Source organism: Eschscholzia californica, unplaced genomic scaffold, assembly GCF_041429995.1.
Source record: "Eschscholzia californica isolate CP2 unplaced genomic scaffold, dmEscCali1.0.p SCAF_5, whole genome shotgun sequence".
Lineage (NCBI taxonomy): Eukaryota > Viridiplantae > Streptophyta > Magnoliopsida > Ranunculales > Papaveraceae > Eschscholzia > Eschscholzia californica.
This window is the reverse complement of record NW_028238472.1, coordinates 21,024,005-21,046,540: the sequence shown is the minus strand read 5'-3', so window position 1 is coordinate 21,046,540 and position 22,536 is coordinate 21,024,005. Positions and strand designations below refer to the sequence as shown.

Genomic DNA, 22,536 nt, shown 5'->3' with positions numbered 1-22,536 from the left:
TATTTAGAACTGAAAGATCCTTAATTTCTTCAATGGTTTATGAATCTGAATCAATTAGGTTTGACTTGAGTCTGAATCGATTATGAACTAAAAACCCTAATTTCTTCAATGGTTTATGAACTAAAAAGCAATGAAAACCCCACCCTTATTTCTTCAATGGTTTAAACCCAGTTATTTTGATACTTGTTTATAGATCAGAATTTGTGTTTGACTTGAATGTTTTTGTTCTTGGATGTGGTTTATGAATCATGAATTATGCAGTGATTAGGGTTTATGAATCATGCAGTGATTAGGTTTATGAATCGATTTGAAGAAGAAGAAGTGGAAGAGAATTGGGTTTGAAGAATAAGAAGAAGAAAATAGGGTTTGAAGAATTGGAAGAAATATTGACACATCATGGGTCGTAAAAGCCATATATAGACCCTTTAAGGCAATCATAGTAGGGGTAAAAGCCACATCGGCATTATTTTATTTATATCTTTTAACACAAGTCTATAAGTGATGGATTCCAAAACTAATCATATGAATTAATTTTTTTTCTTTAACTTATGGTCAACTTTCCTTAACAAAAAATTATAGCTTCGTCTTTAATTAAATATACATATGTAATACTCTACACTGTAAACATATTTGTGTCTTTCAACAAAAAAAAATAAATAAAATAAACATATTCGTGTTGATAATCTTTTTTTGTGAAAAATCGACTACGAACTACGATAGTCATTACAATTTACGAAATATTGATACATCATCAAGATATGATAAACATGATGATAGCTTAACTTAAACCGATAATTAAAGGGGCCTGAAGCCCAACAAGATAGAACTTAAAGCCCAATAAATTTGTTAATTATTGTGTTTCGGTTGACAGAGTGCCATGGGCTTTAACACTAAAAGAGACTAATAAGTGCTTATTTGGTAGAGGGGTGCTTTCCAATTATCATGTTCACATATTCCTTTTTTTTTTTTCTGTCATTCAATTTTTAATTCATTAAATCCATACCCTCCAGTCCTCCACATGATCTTGTCCTTGTCGAATTTTATAAAAACCTAATTTTTGAGAAATGGGTTCTCTTCCTAATCACTCAAAATACACAAAACAATTGGGAGATTAAACCCATAAACCAGTTTCATTAAGGAATTAAAACCCTTCAAAATCTGCTTTTGAATTCCATGGATGATTCAGATGAACCAGTAGTTCTGATAACTGGATGTAGTGAAGGAGGAATTGGTAATTGTCTAGCAAGAGCTTTCGCTTCTGAGAAATGTCTAGTTGTGGCAACAAGTAGGTCTTTATCTTCCATGAAAGACCTTCAGAGTGAGGATCAAAATAGATTCTCTCTTCAAGAATTAGATGTTTTATCTGAAGAAAGTATCAAGAAAGTTGTTAGTAATGTTATTGACAAGTTTAATAGGATTGATATTCTTGTTAATAATGCTGGAGTTCATTGTGTTGGTCCTCTTGCTGAAATCCCTCTCTCTGCTATTGAAAATACTTTCAACACCAATGTCTATGGTATCTCTATCTCTCTCTTGTTCAATGTTTAATCTGCTCCTGTTAATCATAATTCCTCCATGATTTGTTTATTTATGATTACCATGCCCTAATTCCTACTAATTATGTTAATAACTCTCTAAATTGTTAATTTGATGTTTTTTGCTAATGGGTAGAATGCGAACAATAGATAGGGATGAGTATAAATTTCAGCCCCACAAAAATATCAGCAAACACAAATGCTTGATAAGAGAATGGGCTTGGATTATATAGATTTTACACACAAAAGTTGAGGCTCTCTAGCCCACCACTATTTTTCTCAATGTCTTTAAGTTTGTTCAATATACAAAAGTAGCAATCACATTTCATGATTTCCTAGTAGTTGAATTAGAATTTTCTTACCAGTGGTGTGGCCTAAAATTTGAGGGAGCGAACAAGAATTTGGGGCATTTTAATTGAGAACCTTAAAGCGTAATTTTTTTTTCGTTTTAAACGTAATGCATTTAACAAAAATTCAAATTGAGCTAAGATGAAAAAAAAAAAAATGTTATCTTAGATGATCGAAGATGTGTATTTTTTTGCTCCCGAATATTTATATGACAATACACATTGAACTACATTCCTTCTATGAAAAAAACTAAACAGTAATTATTGAATTTCTTAACTAATCTTTAAGCTTATAAACTAAAGTAATTGATTATCCATAATTAATAGTTGTTCTTGTCACTAATAGTCAGACAATAACGAGTTGAGAAAATAAACAGAAAAATTGACAAGGGGGAGTTTTGAACTTGTGACGTCATGCTTGAGGCTAGAAGTTTTAGGGGGGTCCGGTGGGACCATACCGGTCGCACCCCCTTAAACATGCCCCTGTTTCTTTGCCAAGATCGAAGCTTGTGGTTGCCAAAACTCCGAAGTTCAAGATTCAAACTATTGAATGTGGGTTCTTTGGCACTTGAGCAGTTGGTATTAGTTTTACGCACATATTGTTCTGCAATATTTTCGAAAATCATATTTTGCTAACTAAAAGGACTGAATCCTGTTTTATTCAACAAAATTGTTGCACTTCTGTGACTTAACGAACTAGTATTGCAAGATTCTGTTTCCTTTTTTTTTCCGTTTACATTTTCTTTCTGTTAGTGATCCATCATTTAATTCTGAGAGTTTTCCATACTAATTTGTAAGTTAGATATGATTCTTCGGTGTCACTCACATTATATGTTATGTTATATTTTGATTATGAATTCTTTGATTGTTAACTTTTACATTTGCGGCTTCCGTAGTTTAATTATGTATTTCATATATGATAATGAAATTGGGACGACGTCATCGGTTCTCCTGGCATCATTAATTCTGCTGGTTGAACTTCTGTGTCGTATGAAAGAATCAAAATTTGTTCCTGTTATCTCAAAAACCAAAGGAGTGACAAATCATTTACCAACATTTCTAGGATTTCCTATCTCTTGTTCTGACATTGTTAGCAAAATTGATCTTGAATGTCTCTGTACTTGTTATACCTTAAACCAGCTATAATAAGCTTGGCTATCTTGTTGCCAACCTTCAACTGTCCCCCAGCTAGATCAATTTTTGAAGTCATGAAATGAAAATATGCTTTCCTTTTTAAGATGTGATTAGGCAGTGGTCGTCTTAGCCTCTTAGATATTAGGTAAGGATCTAATTAACTCATTATATGTGCTTCTTCACATTTAGATATTTTCAATACACCTAGAATTACTTCGATTTGGGACAATCAGTAATCTAAAGAAAGAGACCATAACTTCATTTCTCTTTATTATTTACTTTATATTGGTCTTTTTCTTAACCGCCTGAATCAAAACAGTTTCGATTTTCAAGTCTAGAATTGCTTCATGACAGTAGGATAAATCTCTGATATAAGTTTTTTTTCCCATTGATAAGGTCCGATGAGGTTGATCCAAGCTGTGATTCCTCACATGGTGGCGAGGAGAAAAGGAAAGATAGTAAATGTAGGAAGTGTTGTAGCTTTGACCTCTGGACCATGGGTAGGTCCTTATATTGCTTCTAAAGCTGCTCTTCATGCCCTAACCGATACCCTGAGGTTAGTAAAACCTCTTTCTTCTTTCTTGTATCAACCTAATCTTTTTCGGCAATTATCTCTTCAAATGGCTCACTTTTGATGCTCTTTTACTATCAGAGGCGGAGCCAGAAATTAACTATAGGACGGGCTGAAAATAAGAACTAATAGAAAAATAATTTCTAATATCAATAATGCAGGAGTTTTTTACTCTACGTATCTAGTCAATTTTCATTCATTACCTATAAATCCACGTACCTATTTTGTAACAGATTAAACTATTTATATCGTAAATCCTATTTCACCATTCATGGAATGTATCAAATATAATATGAAGATGAAAAGGTCGAATTTTCAATTACTATCAATACTCAACATTTGAGCTATATATATGATGATTACACTTATGTTAGCTTAATTCATACTCTTTTTTTTTTTGTAATTACAAAAAGTAGAAAATAGTTGTAGTTATGGTATTTAAGATTTGGTGAATAAAACGAAAGAAAAAATATGGAATATATCAGAGAAAATTGAGAATTCAGAAAAAACCAAACACAACTTGTCCTTTAGGTTCTTTTGGTACAAAACCAAACCTGAGCTTGCCAAATTTAATTGGGCACAAAGGGCAAAAACTGGTAAGAGGAGGATTGGAACACATGTCCCTTTAAGCAACATATCTCCCATCTCTTTGCCACCTATTTGTAAAGCTTCCATGAATGAATGAATTTAGGGTGTTCTTTAGTTATTCAAATTTAGACCCGGGCTGCAGCCAGGCGGAGCCCACTAGTGGCTTCGCCTCTGTTTACTATTGTTGTGAATAATAGTTTACTATTGTTGTGAATAATACGTACTGATCGAGGAGAATTAGTGATATAAATGATGAGAAGAATCTAATGAGCATAATTTAGTTGCTTCAAATACATAAACTTATCCACATTAACTTACGTCATTGTCGTGTCGATATTCTTTTTGCAGATTGGAACTTGGACTTTTTGGAATCGATGTCATGACTGTAGTTCCAGGTGCAATAAGATCGAACATAGGCAATGCTTCACTAGCCAACTATACCAGGATGGGAGCCGAATGGAAGCTATACAAACCGTACGAGAATTTGATTCGTGCAAGAACTTATTTTTCGCAAGGTATAAGGTCGACGCCAGGAGAAGAATTTGCAAAGAAAACTGTGGCTGCAGTTCTGAAGAGAAATCCACAGCCATGGTTCTCTTATGGTCGTTATTCCAATGTGGCAGCCATCATGTATCATCTCCCATTATTCATTAGAGATTTCATACATAAAATAAGAATGAGAGCTTGAAGACCCTTGTATCTCTCTCTCATGGAATTATTTGGGGACGTAACCTCAAGTTTTATTTGAGTTGGGTGAAAGGCATAAAAATAAAGGAAAATGACCCTCATCCCGGCACGAAACCTGGCCGAAACCCAGCGGGGTGACGTGTCGCTTTCTCTCTCTAGATCACAGCCCGACACGTCACCCCGCCGGGTTTCGGCCGGGTTTCGTGTCGGGATGTGTATCACGGTTGAAAAATAAACTTATTACTCAGGTAATTCAGACACGGTCAGTCGGAATTTTATTTGGAAAATGAATTATTATTCCTTGCATTAATTTATTTTTATGGGAATTTTATACTAAAGCACTTCCAACTAGGGGTGGGAAACGGGCGGGCTCGGTCGGGCTCGGGCTACCAAGTGCCGGGCTCGGGCGGATCGGGCTCGGATAAGCCGAGCCCGAGGTAGTGAGCCGGGCGGATCGGGCCGGGCGTATCAAAGACTTGAAGTGCCCGTAGCCCGTCCGAGCCCGACTACCCGAACGGGTTTCAACGGGCTCGGGTCGGGCGGGCTCGGGTTTTTGAGAATTTTTTTTTTTTCCTTTTTTTTTTTTTTTTTGGGAAGATTTTTTTATTAATTAACCTAACTATTTCTGAAACCCTAGATTCCCACCCCTAGAAAAATGTATTATATTATTACCACTATCAAGCCATTTTTGAATACTAGATTGATCATAAGCAACTCCATTACATAGACTAACCGAAGATATCATCAGGTTCAACAACAAAAAAAAAAAACCAGAAGATATCATCACGCCTAAAGAGATCGGACATTTCAAGATACTCGGAAAGGTGATGAATAAGTCATTCCCCATCAATATCATCATCATCATCATCATCAGACCCATCCCCATCAAGAAGAAAACGAAGAAGAAGAAGAAGATCTAACTCATCAACACCCACATCTTCACCTTCATCAACAAGAACAAGGGTTTCATGGATTTTATCAACTTCATCAACCAACATCACTAAATGGTGTTGAATAGATGAGAAGGGGAGAGAGAGTAGAGAGAGGAGGCGGCTAAGAGAGAGAGGCAGAGAGAGAAAGTTAGGTTGATATTAGGGTTTCTTTGTTGAAGAGAGGAGGGTTTTTATAATAGATTTGGGCGGGTTGACGCGGGCGGGTTGACGCGGGCGGGTTCTCGCGGGCGGGTTCTCGCGGGCGGGTTCTCGCGGGCGGGTTGATGCGGGCGGGTGGCGGACGGACCTAACGGGCCGGGACTCGGAATTGAGGGTATGTCCGAGTCCCGGCCCAATAAGCCCGAGCCATCGGGCCGGGTATGCCCGGCTCGGGTAGGACTCGGGCTGCGGGTCAAAACGGTCCGGGCCGAACGGGCCGGACCCCGGGTTCCCGGACCGTTTTCCCAGCCCTACTTCCAACTAAGAAACGGATAGGTAAATACATAGGAAGCAACTTGAATGGTGATTCTTGCAATCATAGAGAAACTATTAAATATGCGCTTCTCCAGTGTACATTTGCTGGAAGCATTTGGTTTTATTTTTATACAAATGCCTAATCTATTTACTCGAATGATTGGAAACTGAATTGGAGGGACTCAACCTCTCAGTATGATGAGGATCTGGAATCACAATATAAAACTATTCTTTGGTTTATTTGGAAAGTTAGATGTAATTGATTCTTTCAACATATTATTGCTCACCCCTGAACGATATTAGGAAGAGTTGGCTTTCCCCAAAGAAATGAATATTGATGCGTTGGACTAATAGCTCTCATTGAGTTCCCCTACATCGCCATGCAAGGAAATGATTATTTATGCGTAATTTAAATCTTTGAAAGAAGGCGTAAGAATCGGTATACTATTACGAGCCATGATTCAATGAGCTCAAGCTCATAGGGAGAGTTATGAGCTTGAGCTCCTTGTCCGTTGATCTTCTAAGATCAAACAATATGGAAATAGTACAACTGTACTCCTTAAAAGGAGGTAAAAACAATATATTATAGGACAATTTTTTGAGTTTAATTACAAAATTGCCACATTGTCTCCCCTTCCCGTTACACAGTTCCGTTCTCTCTTCACCGTTTCAAAGTAAGTCACTTGAAAACAGAGATTAGAGAGAGAGAGAGAAATAAGGGGGAAGTTAGAGAGAGAGAAAGATAGGGAGTTTATTCTAATTTCTCTTGTTCTCCAGCCGGAAAAGAAGAACGTTCGAAATCTATCTCTTAAAGCACTTTAATTCAAAGTGGAGTGGATCCGATTATTCTTCCGATGAAAAGAGTTTAGATTGTAGTCACTACACGTCTTGAAATTCGTAAACATGGGTGATTGAAGCTGAGGCACGATCTGAAATCATGGAGTATATTTTTTTTTTTTTTTTGGAAATAAATTCATGGAGTATTATCATCGTTTTCTTCTTCTCCAAGTTCATGAATAGTTGAACACCAAGGAAGATGAGGAGAAACCACTTTAGAAGATTTTTATATCTGCTAGCCATGTACCTCATATAAATGATCATGTGGGCAGATTCAAGATTGTAGACAATGTCAAGGGATCTTCATAACATCAACTTACCAAAAGGTAACATAATTTTGAGACTCATAGATGAAACCTGCTCACAAGCTGGAAATGGGTCTTTCCAAGAAATGTTGAATTTTTCCCTCTCCCTCTCTCTCTAACTTCCCTTTTATCTCTCTGTCTCTCTAAGCTCTGTTTAGACTCACAATTTATTGTTTTAGAGAGAAGAATTAAGTGGCGATGAAGATTATTGAAGAATGGGACGGTGTGTTGCCGATTATCTGTCTGTGTGGTACAAAAGCGTTCTGGTTCCAACTAACACAGGAATCTAGGAGTGGCCTCAGTCTATTTGCAATGATCTTTGTGATGAACTTATAGAGGGTGTTGCACAAAGCGATTGGCCTATAGTCAGCAGTCTTCGACGGGTGATCGGTTTTTGGGATAAGGACCAGGTTGGTCTCATTAATTGCCGGGGGGAACGAACCTGTCAGGAACGAATTTTGAATAAACCTTATGATTTCCGAGTCCCACTATATTCCACCCATTTTGGTAAAAATAACATGGTAGGCCATCTGGGCCCGGACTCTTGAGGGCCCCCATTTTGAATACCACATCTTTAATTTCCTCGGCCGATGGACTCATCGAAATGGATAGAAGGCTATTAGCTGAAAACTGCTTATAATGGAATAACACCTCAGGGGGGTAGAACATACCTCTTCCGCCGTGAACAAGTTCTGAAAGTGAGCGACTAAGTTCTCTGCAATACCCGTTTTGGTTGTAATCCTCGAACCGTCAGTTTGGACAAGATATTGAATATGGTTCTTTCTTCTTCTATTAGAGACTGCAACATGGAATGCCTTAGAATTTCTATCTCCGTTTAAGGCCCAAAACTGTCTTGTTCGTTGCTCCAGTCTCGTTCTCTAATACTCCTCCAGCTTCAGTAAGTCTTCCTGTATTTTAGATTCTTGTTGTAGGACCCAATCTGAGATAGGCTGAGCTTGTACATTTTTTAGTCTGAATCTCAGTGTGGCGATCCTTCTGTCCAGATTACCGAAACAATCCTTACCCCATTGCCGTAGGTTCTCCTTGACCCCTTTTAATCTACAACTCATATCCATATCATCTTGCTGCCACAAATGGTATAACTTTTCTTTATAATCATGGTGTTTGGTCCAAAAAGATTCAAATTTGCCTTCAACTCGACTGGAAGAGCGTGTATTTCTGTTTTTAATAAGATTGGACAGTGATCACTATTGTATCTTGGCAGGTGAAACACACCTGCATTAGGGTAACAGTCCATCCAATTAACTGATGCTAGCACCCTGTCTAGCCTTTCGCGAATCAGAGCCCCATTGCTTCTATTGTTTGACCAAGTATAGGCTGGTCCATTATAGCCCAAATCTACCAGACCCGAGTTGCTCATAAAAGTGTTGAATTGGTCCATGAATGGTGCAGAGTTAGTACCACCGAATTTTTCAGACAACGACCTAATTGTGTTTAGATCTCCCACACAACAGTATGGGACAGGAAGATGTAGCAGGGTCTCCTGGATTCCATCCCAGAAATTCCTTCTATTTTCATTTCGAGGAGGCCCATAAATGCATAGCAAGTCCCAAAAATGTTCACCGGCCTGATTCAACATTTTCATATGAATCAGGTTTGAGTCCTGACTCACCACTTCCATGCTGACTTCGTTAGTCCAGAGCACCGTGACTCCCCCACTTCGACCCACGGAGGAGACTACAACTTTATTGTAAAGGTGAAATCTGTCAAGATTGAATAACCGATCATTTGCTTGTAATCTTGTTTCAGCCAGAAATAAAACATTTGGTTTTACTGACCGGAGGAACTGGTGAAGAGTATGGTTAGTCAAGGAGTTCCCCAATCCTTGACAATTCCACGATAAAACTAACATTGGCCTTGCGGCTCTTTGGGAGCAGCCGCCACGACCCTGTCATGTTCTTTCACATCTAAAGAATTGTTTTTGAAGATTTTAGCGGGTAGAGTATCCCGCCCTGATTGGCCTCTTGCTAGTCTTTTGAGATTCGCCCTTGATGGTTCAACCTGATCCTCTTCTCTATTTACCCCTTGTACTGGGCTTTCACCAGTTATTAGTTGGTTTGCCCTGCCTTGATTAGTGGGTTTAAATTTTCGATATAGTGGGGGAAATTCACGTTGTGGGGTCACACTAATGTGCCTTGGGTCCACCACCTTTTTGTTTTTGTCCAACCTTAACGCCTCAAATGCATTAATGGGCCCACTAGAGGAAGCATGAGGTTCGGTCATAATTGTTCCCTTACTTTGAGCAGAAACGGTTTAGTGACCTGTTCCCCTGATTTTGAGCGTTACCACATACTGAATCGTTACCATCGTACTGCTCCGTCGACGTCGCCTCCTCCGGCAGGTCAGAATCTTGCCATTTCTAATTCTCAAGCTCTCTGTCTCTGTTCTTTCTTACCGTCACCTCCCAGACTTGTGGAACTTTGAAAAATTCCGGACACTTCGCGTTTGCCTTGATCGTGATTGCCTCTTTTCTTGTCGTCGAAGTAGTTTCCTCCAATAAGTCCAACAGTTTCAGCCTCCGTTGACAGAATCCCATCGAATGACCTAAAAATCCACAGAACATGCAGAACCTACCTAGCTTCTCGAACCTTAATGATACTTTCTTAGTGGCACCACCAACAATTTGTAAGTATACCGATTGAGGTAGGGGTTGTGCAATAGATACCTCGATTTTTGCCCGACCATATGATGTCCATTTGGATGCTTCAGCTAGTGTTGCTTGTACATAATTCCCTAATCCTTGTGCTAGCAAGTTAATTGTTTTTGCATTCAACAAGTGGTAGGGCAAGTCGTGAAATTGAACCGTAAACCATGCCTTCGCAAAATCATGTTCTAGTGGGGACTTCTCCAGACAGCATCGTTCCACCAAGAAAATGTCATCTTTGATGAACCATGGTGCTTTTGATGTTACGTACTCAACCTCTCCAGTAGTGCCAAATTTAGCAAGAAAAGTGTTGGCAGTTATATCACTAAACTCATAAGGGAAGGGTAGATTCCAAATACCTTTGAGTCTTTTGTATAGTAGATCCAGTGATATTGTCTTGTAAGTTAGAACCTTGATGACACAGTGACGTTTATAGTCAAACGTCTCTATTTCTTCTCGAGTACCCTGGATTACTTGGATTTCTGGCTCTTCTGTTGATAATGAAGCTAATTGAGCCAAGAATTCTTCATCATTTGGTTCCATTGTAGCCTTGCAATGAAACTAGTTGTCAACTTACGGTAATTCAGAGCAACCTATATGTCCTAAAGACCAACAAAAATCAAGATCCTATAGACCAACCAATATAGAAGATACAATTTCAACTCGATGAGATTATCTAAAGCCAAGGCGGGGGCATTCATATTAAAGTTGGATATGGCTAAAGCTTACGATCGAGTCGATTGGGCCTTCCTAAAAATGGTGCTGGCAACAATCGGAATCTCAGGGAAACTTCTGAACTTAATCATGTGTTGTGTAACTACTCCGACATTCAGTGTATTGATTAATGGGAAGAAATATGGGAATTTTAGGTCGACTAGGGGTCTCAGACAAGGTTGTCCCCTATCGCCTTATTTATTCATTCTTGTCTCACAAGCCTTATCTATACTTATTGAGCAGTTTGAAAGGGAATCGTTATTTGACGGATACAGAGTAAACAGAAAAGCGCCTCGAGTCTCCCATCTCCTATTTGCAGATGACTTAATTATCATGGAGGAGGCTACCGATAAAAACCTACAGGCGGTCAAATCGATCATTGAAGATTATTGCAGGTTTTCGGGACAGGCGGTTAATTTCTCAAAATCTTCTCTATTCTTTAGTTCAAGGACGTCAACAGTAATAAAAAATCGATATGTTACGGAGTTACAAGCCCCACTGATGAATGATTCAGAGAAATACCTGGGCTCACTAATCCTTGAGCCCTATATGCACGTATTTCATGGGTTTATCTATACTACCTCAAGGAGTAATTAATCAACTCGAGAGGTTACAGAGGAATTTTTGGTGGAATCAAGACGAAGGGGAACATAAAATGCATTTTCTTCCGTGGGAACTCATCCAGAGGTCTAAACAGGTGGGTGGTCTGGGTATTAGGCCTTTGGCAAAAGTAAACCAGTCTTTAGTGGCTAAATTAGCCTGGCGACTGTTGGTCAATCCTATTTCTACATGGGCAAAAATCATTATTGCTAAGTATTACAGCACGAATACATTCTGGAATGAAAGGAAAAAAAGAATGCATCTCCTTTGTGGTCTGCGTTAATGGAGGTGAAGGAGGACCTGCGTAAACAGAGTTGTTGGCAAGTGGGGGATGGATCCACACTGAAGATAACTGAAGACCCTTGGATCCCCGAGTTACCGGAGTTCATCCCTCGATGTACCCAACCTTTACCTGCAAACATTTATTGGGTTTCAGACCTTATAGAGAGAGATCATATGATATGGAAAGTGGATGTTTTGAATACTTATTTTGATGAAGCTACTACTGCAGCAATTCAGCAAATTAATCTTTCTATACTCACTCCTTTAGATAGATTAATCTGGATACCTACGGTCAGGGGGGAGTTTACACCAAAATCTTTTTTCAAAGAGATTACACCACACCACCAGAACCCAAGAACAGATGCTGATTTCCCATGGTCAAAATTCTGGAATCTATCTTATGTGGAACCAAAAATTCTACAGTTCATATGGAAGCTACTTAATCAAGGCCTACCTGTGCCAACCAGCATCTCCAGAGGGAACCGACATATATCAACAGTGTGTGTGCTTTGCAATCAAGAACCAGAATCTATTCTTCACCTATTTAGTGAGTGCCAAAAATTTAGAGATCTTTGGTTGCTTGCTCAAGTTCACGAACCCCTCACACGAGATGAAGAACCAGAAAATTTGATCAGAGAACTAATCAATCAGAGCAAGAGAAACCAGGAAAAAGTAAAGTTCTATATTTACCTGCTTTGGTTTTATTGGAAGGAGAGAAACAACATACACTTTAATGGATCTTATCTTCACCTCCCAAGTATCATCACCAAAACATTAAGAGCATGTCTTAGCTCAGATGGAGAAGGAACAAACGCACCAAATATACCAGATCGGTTATGGACTCCGCCTCATGCAGAGTGGGTTAAAGTAAACTTTGATGGAGCATTTGGGACTCATGGTGCGGCTATTGGAGTGGTTGTTAGGAATGAAAATGGTGAAATCCTTTACCAAGAGGGAAGAACGCTAAACCCTAATTCGTCCCTGGATAGTGAAGCACGGGCTCTCTTATATGCGGCTGAAACAGCGGTGAGGCTAGGGTTTCAAAAAGTGGTATTTGAAATGGACTCAAGGATTGTAATCCTAGCAACATCGTACGGTGAGGAGACAACACCGTGGAGGATCAACGGCATAATTCGAGGGATTAAGGAACAGGTGGCAAAAATTGAAAGGAGTGAATTTCATTGGGTCCCGCGGGAGGCAAACACTGCAGCCCATAACATGGCAATTTTTGCTTTACATCCTTCTTAGTTCTTCAAATTCACTTTCTGCCCTGGAACTTCAGGTCTCTTGGATTTTGTCTTTTAACTTCATTGTAATCTCAGTTGCCTTATGGCTATAAATGAAGTTTCAATTCCAATAAAAAAAAAAAAAAAAAGAAGAATGGGACGGTGTGGAGGCGAATGAGAGATTGGGTGGCAATTTTGTAATTAAACTGAGAAAGTGTGACTTATAAAATATTGATTCTACCTTGGTTCAAGGAGTACAGTTGTACTATTTCCATATTGTTTGATCTTAGAAGATCAACGGACAAGGAGCTCAAGCTCATAACTCTCCCTATGAGCTTGAGCTCATTAAATCATGGCTCTACTATTACACGATTTCATTTCAGTCAAAGCCAATCATTAAAAGCTAGATCAAATAAAGAAAGCCAAGCTGAGGTTATTCTTAAATTAATGCAATAGGGCTCAAAGTGGAAACATCAATTTTCTAATTTTTTATGGAGACAATACTATTGACAGAATTCTCATGTCTAATGTGGTGCAATCATATCCGATGGAGAGTAATAGATTATGCATAACTAAATATAATTATTGCAATTTCACAAAATTTCTCCCACTATATCGATATTGTTTGGGCACTTCTCATTACTTATGATGATATAGTTCTACCAAAATATAATTTCAGTTTCCAACCACGCAGGGCCGTGCCTGAGATTTTGAAGGCCCAGTGCCAAAATTTGGTTTGGGCCCTTTGTACAATCAAAATATAAAAAAATATACACAAACTAATAAACACTGATTCAAAATAATTTGACCATAAAAAGATAATTGATTGTTTAGTTATCAACTCAAAATGTATTTAAAAGGCATTCCAAGCATAAAAAAAAAATTTCTCTTTGTGTTTTTTGAAGCGAAATCATCAACTAACGGTTCGTAATCAATCTTGTCTAAGAATTCACTTTCAGTGCTCAACAAAGCTAATGAAAAAATTGTTGCACTCACAATTTATAAAGAAAAAACTAACAAATAAGAACAGTAATAGACTAATCAATTTGATAAGAAATTTGGTCTTCACTAAAAGAGAGGATTTACAATAAGGAAAGAAGAGAAGAAAAAACAATGTCGTAATATGTAATAATAATAAAATATAGATATAGAATAAAATATGATCAATAAAAAAGTGTAAAAAAAAAATAGTGATGTAATACCAAAATAAATCAGAGAGGAAAATTTAATAACCAAAGAAAAGTAGGGAGAGAACAAAATTTAACACGTTCACATGAGTGTACTATTTACCCTAGTTGCTTTACCCGTGCAAAGTAGAGAGGGAAAAAAATTGGGAAATGTAAAGTGGGGGCCCACGTGAATTTACCGTAGTTCTTTAAGTGCGTTTTAACTTTGAGCTTCTTTTTTAAAGAGTAAAACTTTGACTTTCGAACCTAGGAAATGGAAACAAGGATTAAAAATTTTGGGCCCACCTGAGTGGGGGGGCCAGTGCGGGCGCCCTGCCCGCACTGGGCACCGCACGGCCCTGCAACCACGCATACTCCAAGACTATTTCGGGATTTGAGTGAATTAGAGCGAAAAAAGTATTCAGAAAAATAATATCAATGAATTATACAAAGATACAAGCAGACAGCGAGAAAAGGGATTTGCTTACTATAACTTTTGTTGTGTACGTCCCAGAAATCTATAAGTTCCAGTGTGTCAATCCTATTCAGAGATTCAGAGGCTTTAACCTCTACAGGAAAGACAACATCAATACTAATATCATTCATTTAGATCACAATATGATTCATACAATGTTGTTTCCTTGGTTCGATCTGAGTCTTCGCGCTATCTGGTTTACTCATTAAAATCGAATTTCTATTCTTAGTAGGAGTAGAATTGTTTGGCTATGTTCGAGTTGTCAGTCTATCTGTTTCGTTAAACAAAATTTCTTATTGTACTAGGATCAGAATAGCCTTTTCTCTAATTCTTAGAGAGATCGACAACATTTCTGCGTAATAATAAGCATTCACTCGGACATCACCGAGATAGAAGTAAAGTTAGGTCGAGGCGATAATATGATATTTTTCCTTAAGACATTTTACATACTAGTAACAGTACCAACGATTGGGTGTATGACCCCAGGATTCAACGACTTCCTTTCGGGGTTGTGATGGTACTTCACAGATCTGAAAGCGGACGAACAGTACTAACGATTGGGTGTATGACCCCAGGATTCAACGACTTCCTTTCAGGGTTGTGATGGTACTTCACAGATCTGAAAGCGGACGAACAGTACTAACGATTGGGTGTATGACCCCAGGATTCAACGACTTCCTTTCGGGGTTGTGATGGTACTTCACAGATCTGAAAGCGGACGAACCTTCGTCAGCAATGTGAACTCTTTGACTTGACCTTCTTGATAACTTTTGTCTCCTGACTTGGTTATAACTTCTGACTTGGTTTTGAGATAACTCCTAACTTCGGTTTTGTCTTCTAGATATAATAGGATGGTGTTGACTCTAATTTCGAGATTCAGTATAATCCTCTTGTGGATAAACTAGAAAGCATTGGATTTCTAGATTCTAGACATATTGGAAAGCTCTCGATTTCGTAATCTTGACATACTAGAATGCCTTCGATTCCTGATCTTGATTTTCATCTTCTGAATTAAGACTTATATTCAAAACACACATGGAATGCATAATATTTCAAAAGAGAAGGGGAGACTAAAAGAATTCCTTCTGACATTCTGGCCCATTGAGGTGTTATTCTAGGAACACTAGAATACTCCTGACTTTCTCCATTGACTTATAATTTTGACACACAAGAATATAGAGCTCTTAATGTTGAATGCATAGGTGAAAACGAAATCACATTTGGAGTCCATTTGGTTCAATTTATAGGAATCGAATAGGTATTGTCAAAGGGACACATCTATTGGCGTTAAGATGCGTTAGGTGACAGTTGGGACTAGATATGTGGCGTTATATCCAAAGGAAAAGCGGAAGCTAACGCCATCCGTTAGATCTAACACCAGATATCAAAGTTGTCCCAGAGAGAGGAGATCTCGGCCATTGATCTGGGCGCTTCGAGACCTTCTAGAAGGTTTCCCGAAGCGTGCCCAACAAAGGAACGCAAGCCTCTTATCGCTTTTGCACGGAACCAACGTGAAGCGTTAGATCTTAGTGATTTCTCCTTTGCCAAATGCGCTCTGAATTAACTGTTTATTTTTGTCGTTTAGTCCCTTAATTAATCAAACTTCATATAAAATTCTGGATGAATATATCATTCATCCAAAATCGGGTTCTAGTGATTTTTGGTTCTAAACTCAAAAGCTCGATGAGATGAACGCAACGATATACTCCAGTTCTGAGTTGGACGAATCGATTTGAGCCAAAATTGGCTCCCGATTCCAACATACAAATCATATTCACCTGATCTCAAAACAGAATTATTCTTTCCTGGTTTTTATGGAAACCCTTACACAAAGGGTAAACTCATCCTGCTGATGTCAAAATTTATCAATCTGGTATCATTCAGAATGATGAGACCGTGATGTTGGATCCCGTTGTAATCAATCTTGTTCCCGCTTCTCCTCTGCTAAACCTACGGGAAAACCTGCAAGGAGCTATGCAACATCTCTAACACTCAAGACAATCAGATTGTCATTGCAGTTAAAAAAATTGAGTATTGAGGGAATCGTTGAGTTCGTACCTTCTTCGAGGCTAGTTGATGTTTATAGGCTGCTTTAGGTGACTGTTGATAGACGGTGAATTGAGGCGGTTGAGATCCACTGTGTTAAATTGAAACTATTATTTCGTAGTTAGAAGATATTAGGGGTTCCCTTTGAGGTTATCCCGTAACTTTGTATTTAGGAGTTCCCTCGTTTAACAATCTTTGATAAATATGTTTACGAATTTGTAAATCCTTTAGGTGTTGTTTCCTCCTTGGAAGACTCTTGAAGCCCAAGTTAGTTAAATATTTAACATCCTCACCGACTGGGATCTTTGGTTAGATTCAGGATTAAGTCGGTAAGGGTTGAGCACGCTTCTACCCCCCATGTTTCGGGATTGAAGCCTAAGTTAGTTAAATACACGTAATTCCCTTCTCGTAAATCCCAAGGCTGACCTGGTTGTGTTTGAGTCAAGACAATACTTAAGGCACCTAGGACAATCGTACCGACCCCTAGTTCTAGGCTTGAACGACAAACCTCGTCCAGATTCAACCTCCCTGTTGACTCGACACGGGTTGACCCGCAGACTTTGGGTCTTTTCTTGACTCATTGACCTCAGCCAACTGATGACCATTTTTTGGATCATCACATCACATGTAGAACTATCCACTCTCTAGGAGAGATCATCTCCGACCTCTGGGTCGTTACCGAAGATTTTTACAGCATCCTTTACCCTAATAAAAAGGAAGAAGGAGTTGGATCTCTCCCATCTCAGTCATCTAAGATTGATAGGATTATTGATAATTTGGGATATATCGACAATCCCTTCACTTGGTTTAATCGTCAATACAATGACAATTACATTCAAGAAAGATCTGATTGAGCGTTAGTCAACACCCAATGGACTTTTCCTCTCACTGGTGCAATCTCAACAAGACTTGCATTTCGACCTATTTAGCTGCGATTCTTATAAATGGTCAGCCATGTCTTACTTTTCACCCAACCAAGGGATTGAGACAAGGAGATCCCCTGTCCCTTTTTCTTTTCATTTCAGTCGTGGACTTCTATCTGCAACCTTGGTTTATAAATCTTTCCGGAATTTTTATTTCCTAATCCGAACCTCAATATATATCTATCAACTTTTATTTGCGGTTGGCTGCATTATCTTCGGTAAAAATAACCTAGAGGAAATCCATACTCTCAAATCCGCTCTCAAATCTTCTGGAATTTTGAGTCAAATGACCAATTACTGCAAATCTAATATTTATTTCTCCAAAAATACTCATCCAAAATTCAATAGAATGATCACTCGCACCGAAAAAAAGTCCATACAAATTCTCCATCAGATAAGTATCTCAGAGCTCAACTACATATTGGACAAGAAGCTTTGTCAGATATGAAGAAGAAAAAATTTTCAGATTATTTTATTAAACATCTACAAACCGGAATTGCAAGATCTGTAAACTTAGTTTGCATTGGGCACATGAAGATCGGAAGATCAACAAATCGAGCTTGCATTCTGCAAATGAAATTTGCAAGATCTGCAAATCGGGCTTGCATTTCACAAACGAAATTTGCAAAATTAGCAGGCTAGGTTTGCATTTCTCAAACCAATTTTTTTAAGATTGGCAAATTGAATTTGAACTTTACAATCTGAGTTTGTGTTTTACAAATTGAGTTTGCGAGATTTAAAGTTTAGTCTTTGTAAATATTTTGACCTAGGTAATAATTACGAAAATATTTGTAGACAATTTTTTCTTATTTGAAATATTATTTTGACTCAAATAGCTAATATCTTATTGAAAAAGTGTGGTAATCATATTTTTTTTGTATTTTATATGCACCCAAGAGTTATTACATGGTATGAATACATTATGAACATATTACACCATGAATTAAACAAGTTTAGTAACTACCATCTCAAAAACATCTTGTGCGTTGAGAGTCATATAAAGAATCTCAAGGTCATCTTGTGGGACACGAGGGCCCACTTATTTATAAATTTATCTTGTTTATATCAAAATTCAATAAAGTATGGATTTTGCCAACAACTGGTAGCCCAGCTGGTTAGTGCATTACTCTGCAATGCAGAGGTCCCAGATTTTTTTTTTTTTTTTGAGGAACGCCAATAAAATTACAGTCAAGAGTCAATTACAAAGTTTTGACCGGATAGGAGATAACATTAGCGTGAAAATAAAAACATCATGACGTAGCCAACTCATGAGCTAGTTGGTTACATCCCCTTAAACAGTGGGTAATGGGGACCTCCGTTTCATCTAACCAAGCTCTTGTATCCGTTAGTTGATCCGATAGACGCCACGGGGGGTCTTGTAGATCGTTGGATATAAATCCAACGATTAGCGATGAATCACACTCGATTATAAAACCCCTTTTGCCAAGTTGTTGCCCAAATTTCAACCCCAAGTTTACTCCACTCAGTTCATTGTGTAAAACCGAGATGGGGTTGAAGACTGATTTCAGAGTTGCGATAACTTCACCGCAAGAATCCCTAGCAACAGCTGCTGCTGCTCCTCTAGAAGATGAGAAACTTCCATCCACATTGATTTTTATAGATCCAGGCGGTGGGGGAGCCCACTGGTGTATTTGTTCATCACTAGAGATAGGGTCAGAGGTGTTAGTCGAGTTCGAAGGGACGTACCTTGTTTCGAGGAGAGATGCTCTGTAGATCTGATTTAGATTCAGTTCTCCTCCATTAAAGTGCTTATTATTTCGAGCTTTCCACCAAGCATAAAGCAGATAAGTATAATCAAACCAAGTTTTTTTAGATCTGCTACCTTGATTCAGTAGATTTTTAAGTGTACACTACAAAAATACGTCCTATCTGTAACGGCTTCCACGTGAGCCGTTACAAATAAAGTAAATTTAACGGCTTTTTAGTACCGTTATAAGTATTTAGGCCTCATTTGGATAAGCGAAAATTTTCAGCAGCAGCTTTTTTTTCAGCGCTTAAGTTTTAGTGCTTTAAAAAAGTTATATTTGAACGTTTGGTAACAATATTAAAAAGTGCTTTTTGTTACATAACAAATTTCGTGGCGCATTTGGCAAAAATAAGCTAAAATTGCTTTTCTGCAATAATTGTATATTAAAACAAAGATCATTCCATATTTATAAGATGAATCTATTAAATGATTTATTTCAATTTATAAGACCAAATCATTAAAAATAATTATTGTATCTTAATCAACATTAGAATAAAGTCTAAATTAATAAATTTGTAACTTAATTACTTGATTCCCAGTTTCCAGTAACTATATCATTTGCTTTGGAATCACAAACAATGTCCATTTGTATCTGGTTTTGCGGATTAATTGGTTGTGAGCCCTCGCGGTCTTCTTCATTCTCTTCAGGATTGTCATCATTATGTTCTACTGTTTCATCGTTATATTCTTGTAGCAACCAATCAGTAGCCATCTCTTGGCGAATGAAGTTGTGGACCGCCATGCAAGCCACAACTATTAATACTTGTTTTTCATATGGATATGGAGGCATAGATTTAAGAATTGGGAATCGCGCCTTTAATACTCCAAAGCACCTTTCTATAACACTATGTAGTGACGAATGACGATGATTGAACAATTCTTTTCGATTTCTTGCTTGACTACTACGACGAAAATCAAGAAGATGATACCGTACACCATGATATGGAGCCAAATAACCATTCATATTAGGATATCCAACATCAACCACATAATATTTACCAATGATAAGATAAATTTACTGATAAGTTTATGTCGTGAAAAGCAAAAATACAAATTGAGAAATTACCTGTTGGTGGATGAGGAAAATTTGTTGAAGGGTTATTTATTGTTTCCAACAGAACTCGACAATCATTAGATGTTCCCTCCCATCCTGCCATTACAAAAGTAAACTTCATGTCAAAAGAACATACTGCCATCACATTTTGTGTGCATTGGCCTTTCCTCCCTCTAAAAGGTACTTGTTTTGCCAAAGGAATGTGTGCACTTATGTGTGTCCCATCAATTGCTCCAATGCAATCCTACAATTAAAAATAAATTCATATTTTTAGGTAGCATAAATTAAATTGTTTTACATAAGAGTGATTAAGTAAAGTTATTACCTTGAAAAATGGCCAATACATTGAATTATGACGAATATGAGAGGGGACGACATCAAGTGAAGGAGGTTTCATAATGAAAGTTGCAAATTTGGACATGGCTTCCAAAACAGAATTGAAATGGCGACTGACGGTTTCTCCAGAGTGTTGAAAACGGTCGCACATCATTGAATTTCTCTCGTTATGACCAATAGTCATGAGAAATATTGCCATCTGCTCTTCAATGGACACATGTCTTGTGTTCTTCAAAAACCCTTTTTCTATAAGTGTGTGGCATAAGCGTATGAACAGATGTTGATCCATCCGCAACAAATCACGACATGGTTGAGGGTCCCCATGTAAGAGTTCCATTACGTATGCATGCCCTCTTAAAATAGACTTCCTAACTGGATTCTTAATTATATATGTCTGACTATAATACTCTGCCACACTAGCAACTGCAAGAATAATAGCATTTTCTTCATCTGAATCCATTGACTCTGTCGAAGGCGAAATAACATATTAATATGAAAATTGTTTGAACATCTTTCAATAAATAACTAGAAATATAATTGAATAATAAAAAAAAATCATACTTGGGTGCTAGAAATCTATAAAGTTTATCTAAATTGTATGAATTAAATAAGAAATATCATCTTCTAATTGCAGTGTCGCCTTTGTAACCAATCAAATCGAACTTCAGGTGGAAGCGACATAAACACTTCCCTTACATCTTTGTCCATGAAACTCTCTACGGCCGCAAAATACAATTCACTTCCTACTGGTATTGCATCTTCCATTCCGGTTAGTGTGTCAATGCATTCTTTAATTGTATGCACTTTTTCCGTATTTTTAGTCCTGTTTTCAACTGCCTCAACTAGTTTTTCCATTGAATTGCTGATCTTAGAGGCTCCAGACAATCTTCTTCGCTTTTGACCTTGTATTGATTGTCCAGTACCACGTTGAGTTTCATTTGTCTCTAACACAAAATCATCATCCGAAGATTGTTGTTGCGTTTCATAAGTTTGGGTATCAACCGTATATCGTCTTTCATGGATATCTGCATTTGTTCGGGTTTCTACTTCTAAATTCTGAAGAAATGATGGCATTTCACCAGAATTAGGAGTGAATGTCGTGTTGCCAACAACAGTTGTATCGCCAAAAAGATAGTCGAGTTCTTTTTCAAATTTTAGGCCCGAGTCTCGAAATTCTACAGCCTTTGGGTATGTCTGTGTCAAGATGAATATAGATTAGATAAAAATAAAAATTATTAACCACTGAAATTATATTAATACAATAATTTACTTTGATAAAATCATTCCAGGAATCATCTCTAGCAGATATTGTACCGGTTATCGGATCCCAACCAGAACCTGTTTTGTTAATCAACTGGTGCCATAACTTCCAAGATTCTTTTGTGGTACCCAGTGGTTTTTCATTTTTTCTATCATATGACTTCTTTGTCTTGGTGAAAAACTTATCGCAAAGATTTTGATACCCTTCCTTGTTCAAGTGTGTCCCTGGTCTGTTACCTTTTTGTACTTGTTCTAAACATAAGTAAACAAATACTTTGTGAAGTTCATGAGTCCAGTGTGCCCTAGTTGTATTGCTAGTTCCCGCCATCTTCAGTTGATAATTAAAGTTCAATAAGTGTTTAGAATACGATGAATCGGATTTAATTGTGTCTAGCTAAATTAAAAACTCAAAGAATAACATGAGAAGAAATTACTAGTACAAACATACCTGATGTAGATAAAGAATAATTAAAAAATTAAAACATATGCAATGTAGAGAGATGATGACCATTAATGAGGGAAGGAAAATAGTACTTTACCAATTAATAAGGAGAGATAAAGAAGACTACTTTTTTTGTTTGATTTTTTTTGTTGGACTACTTTTCTTGTTT

At 37.7% G+C, this 22,536-nt stretch overlaps 3 protein-coding genes across 4 annotated transcripts; 1 reads left to right on the top strand and 2 right to left on the bottom strand.

The window, feature by feature from the left end:
- Window positions 1–857: 857 nt before the first annotated feature.
- LOC147537769 (short-chain dehydrogenase PC-15-like) lies at window positions 858–5,176 on the top strand. Of its 2 annotated transcripts, XR_015226054.1 has the most exons (4): window positions 859–1,516; window positions 3,413–3,572; window positions 4,524–4,943; window positions 5,100–5,176. XR_015226054.1 is itself a non-coding variant. In XM_086643644.1 (3 exons), exons 1-3 carry the CDS (start codon window positions 1,174–1,176, stop codon window positions 4,861–4,863), a joined length of 843 nt encoding a protein of 280 aa, XP_086499770.1. In that variant the 5' UTR covers window positions 858–1,173; the 3' UTR covers window positions 4,864–5,176. The 2 variants fall into 2 exon arrangements, 1 of the variants encoding a protein (XP_086499770.1); XM_086643644.1 differs by having other exon boundaries at window positions 858–1,516; window positions 4,524–5,176.
- A 4,614-nt stretch (window positions 5,177–9,790) lies between these two features.
- Window positions 9,791–10,618, bottom strand: LOC147537768 (uncharacterized). Its single transcript, XM_086642839.1, has one exon. It carries the CDS (start codon window positions 10,616–10,618, stop codon window positions 9,791–9,793), a length of 828 nt encoding a protein of 275 aa, XP_086498965.1.
- Window positions 10,619–21,275: 10,657 nt separating this feature from the next.
- On the bottom strand, window positions 21,276–22,253 carry LOC147537767 (L10-interacting MYB domain-containing protein-like). The gene is made up of 2 exons (XM_086642838.1): window positions 21,936–22,253; window positions 21,276–21,859 (listed from the first exon to the last, which is right to left on the bottom strand). Exons 1-2 carry the CDS (start codon window positions 22,251–22,253, stop codon window positions 21,290–21,292), a joined length of 888 nt encoding a protein of 295 aa, XP_086498964.1. The 3' UTR covers window positions 21,276–21,289.
- Between the last annotated feature and the right edge of the window lie 283 nt (window positions 22,254–22,536).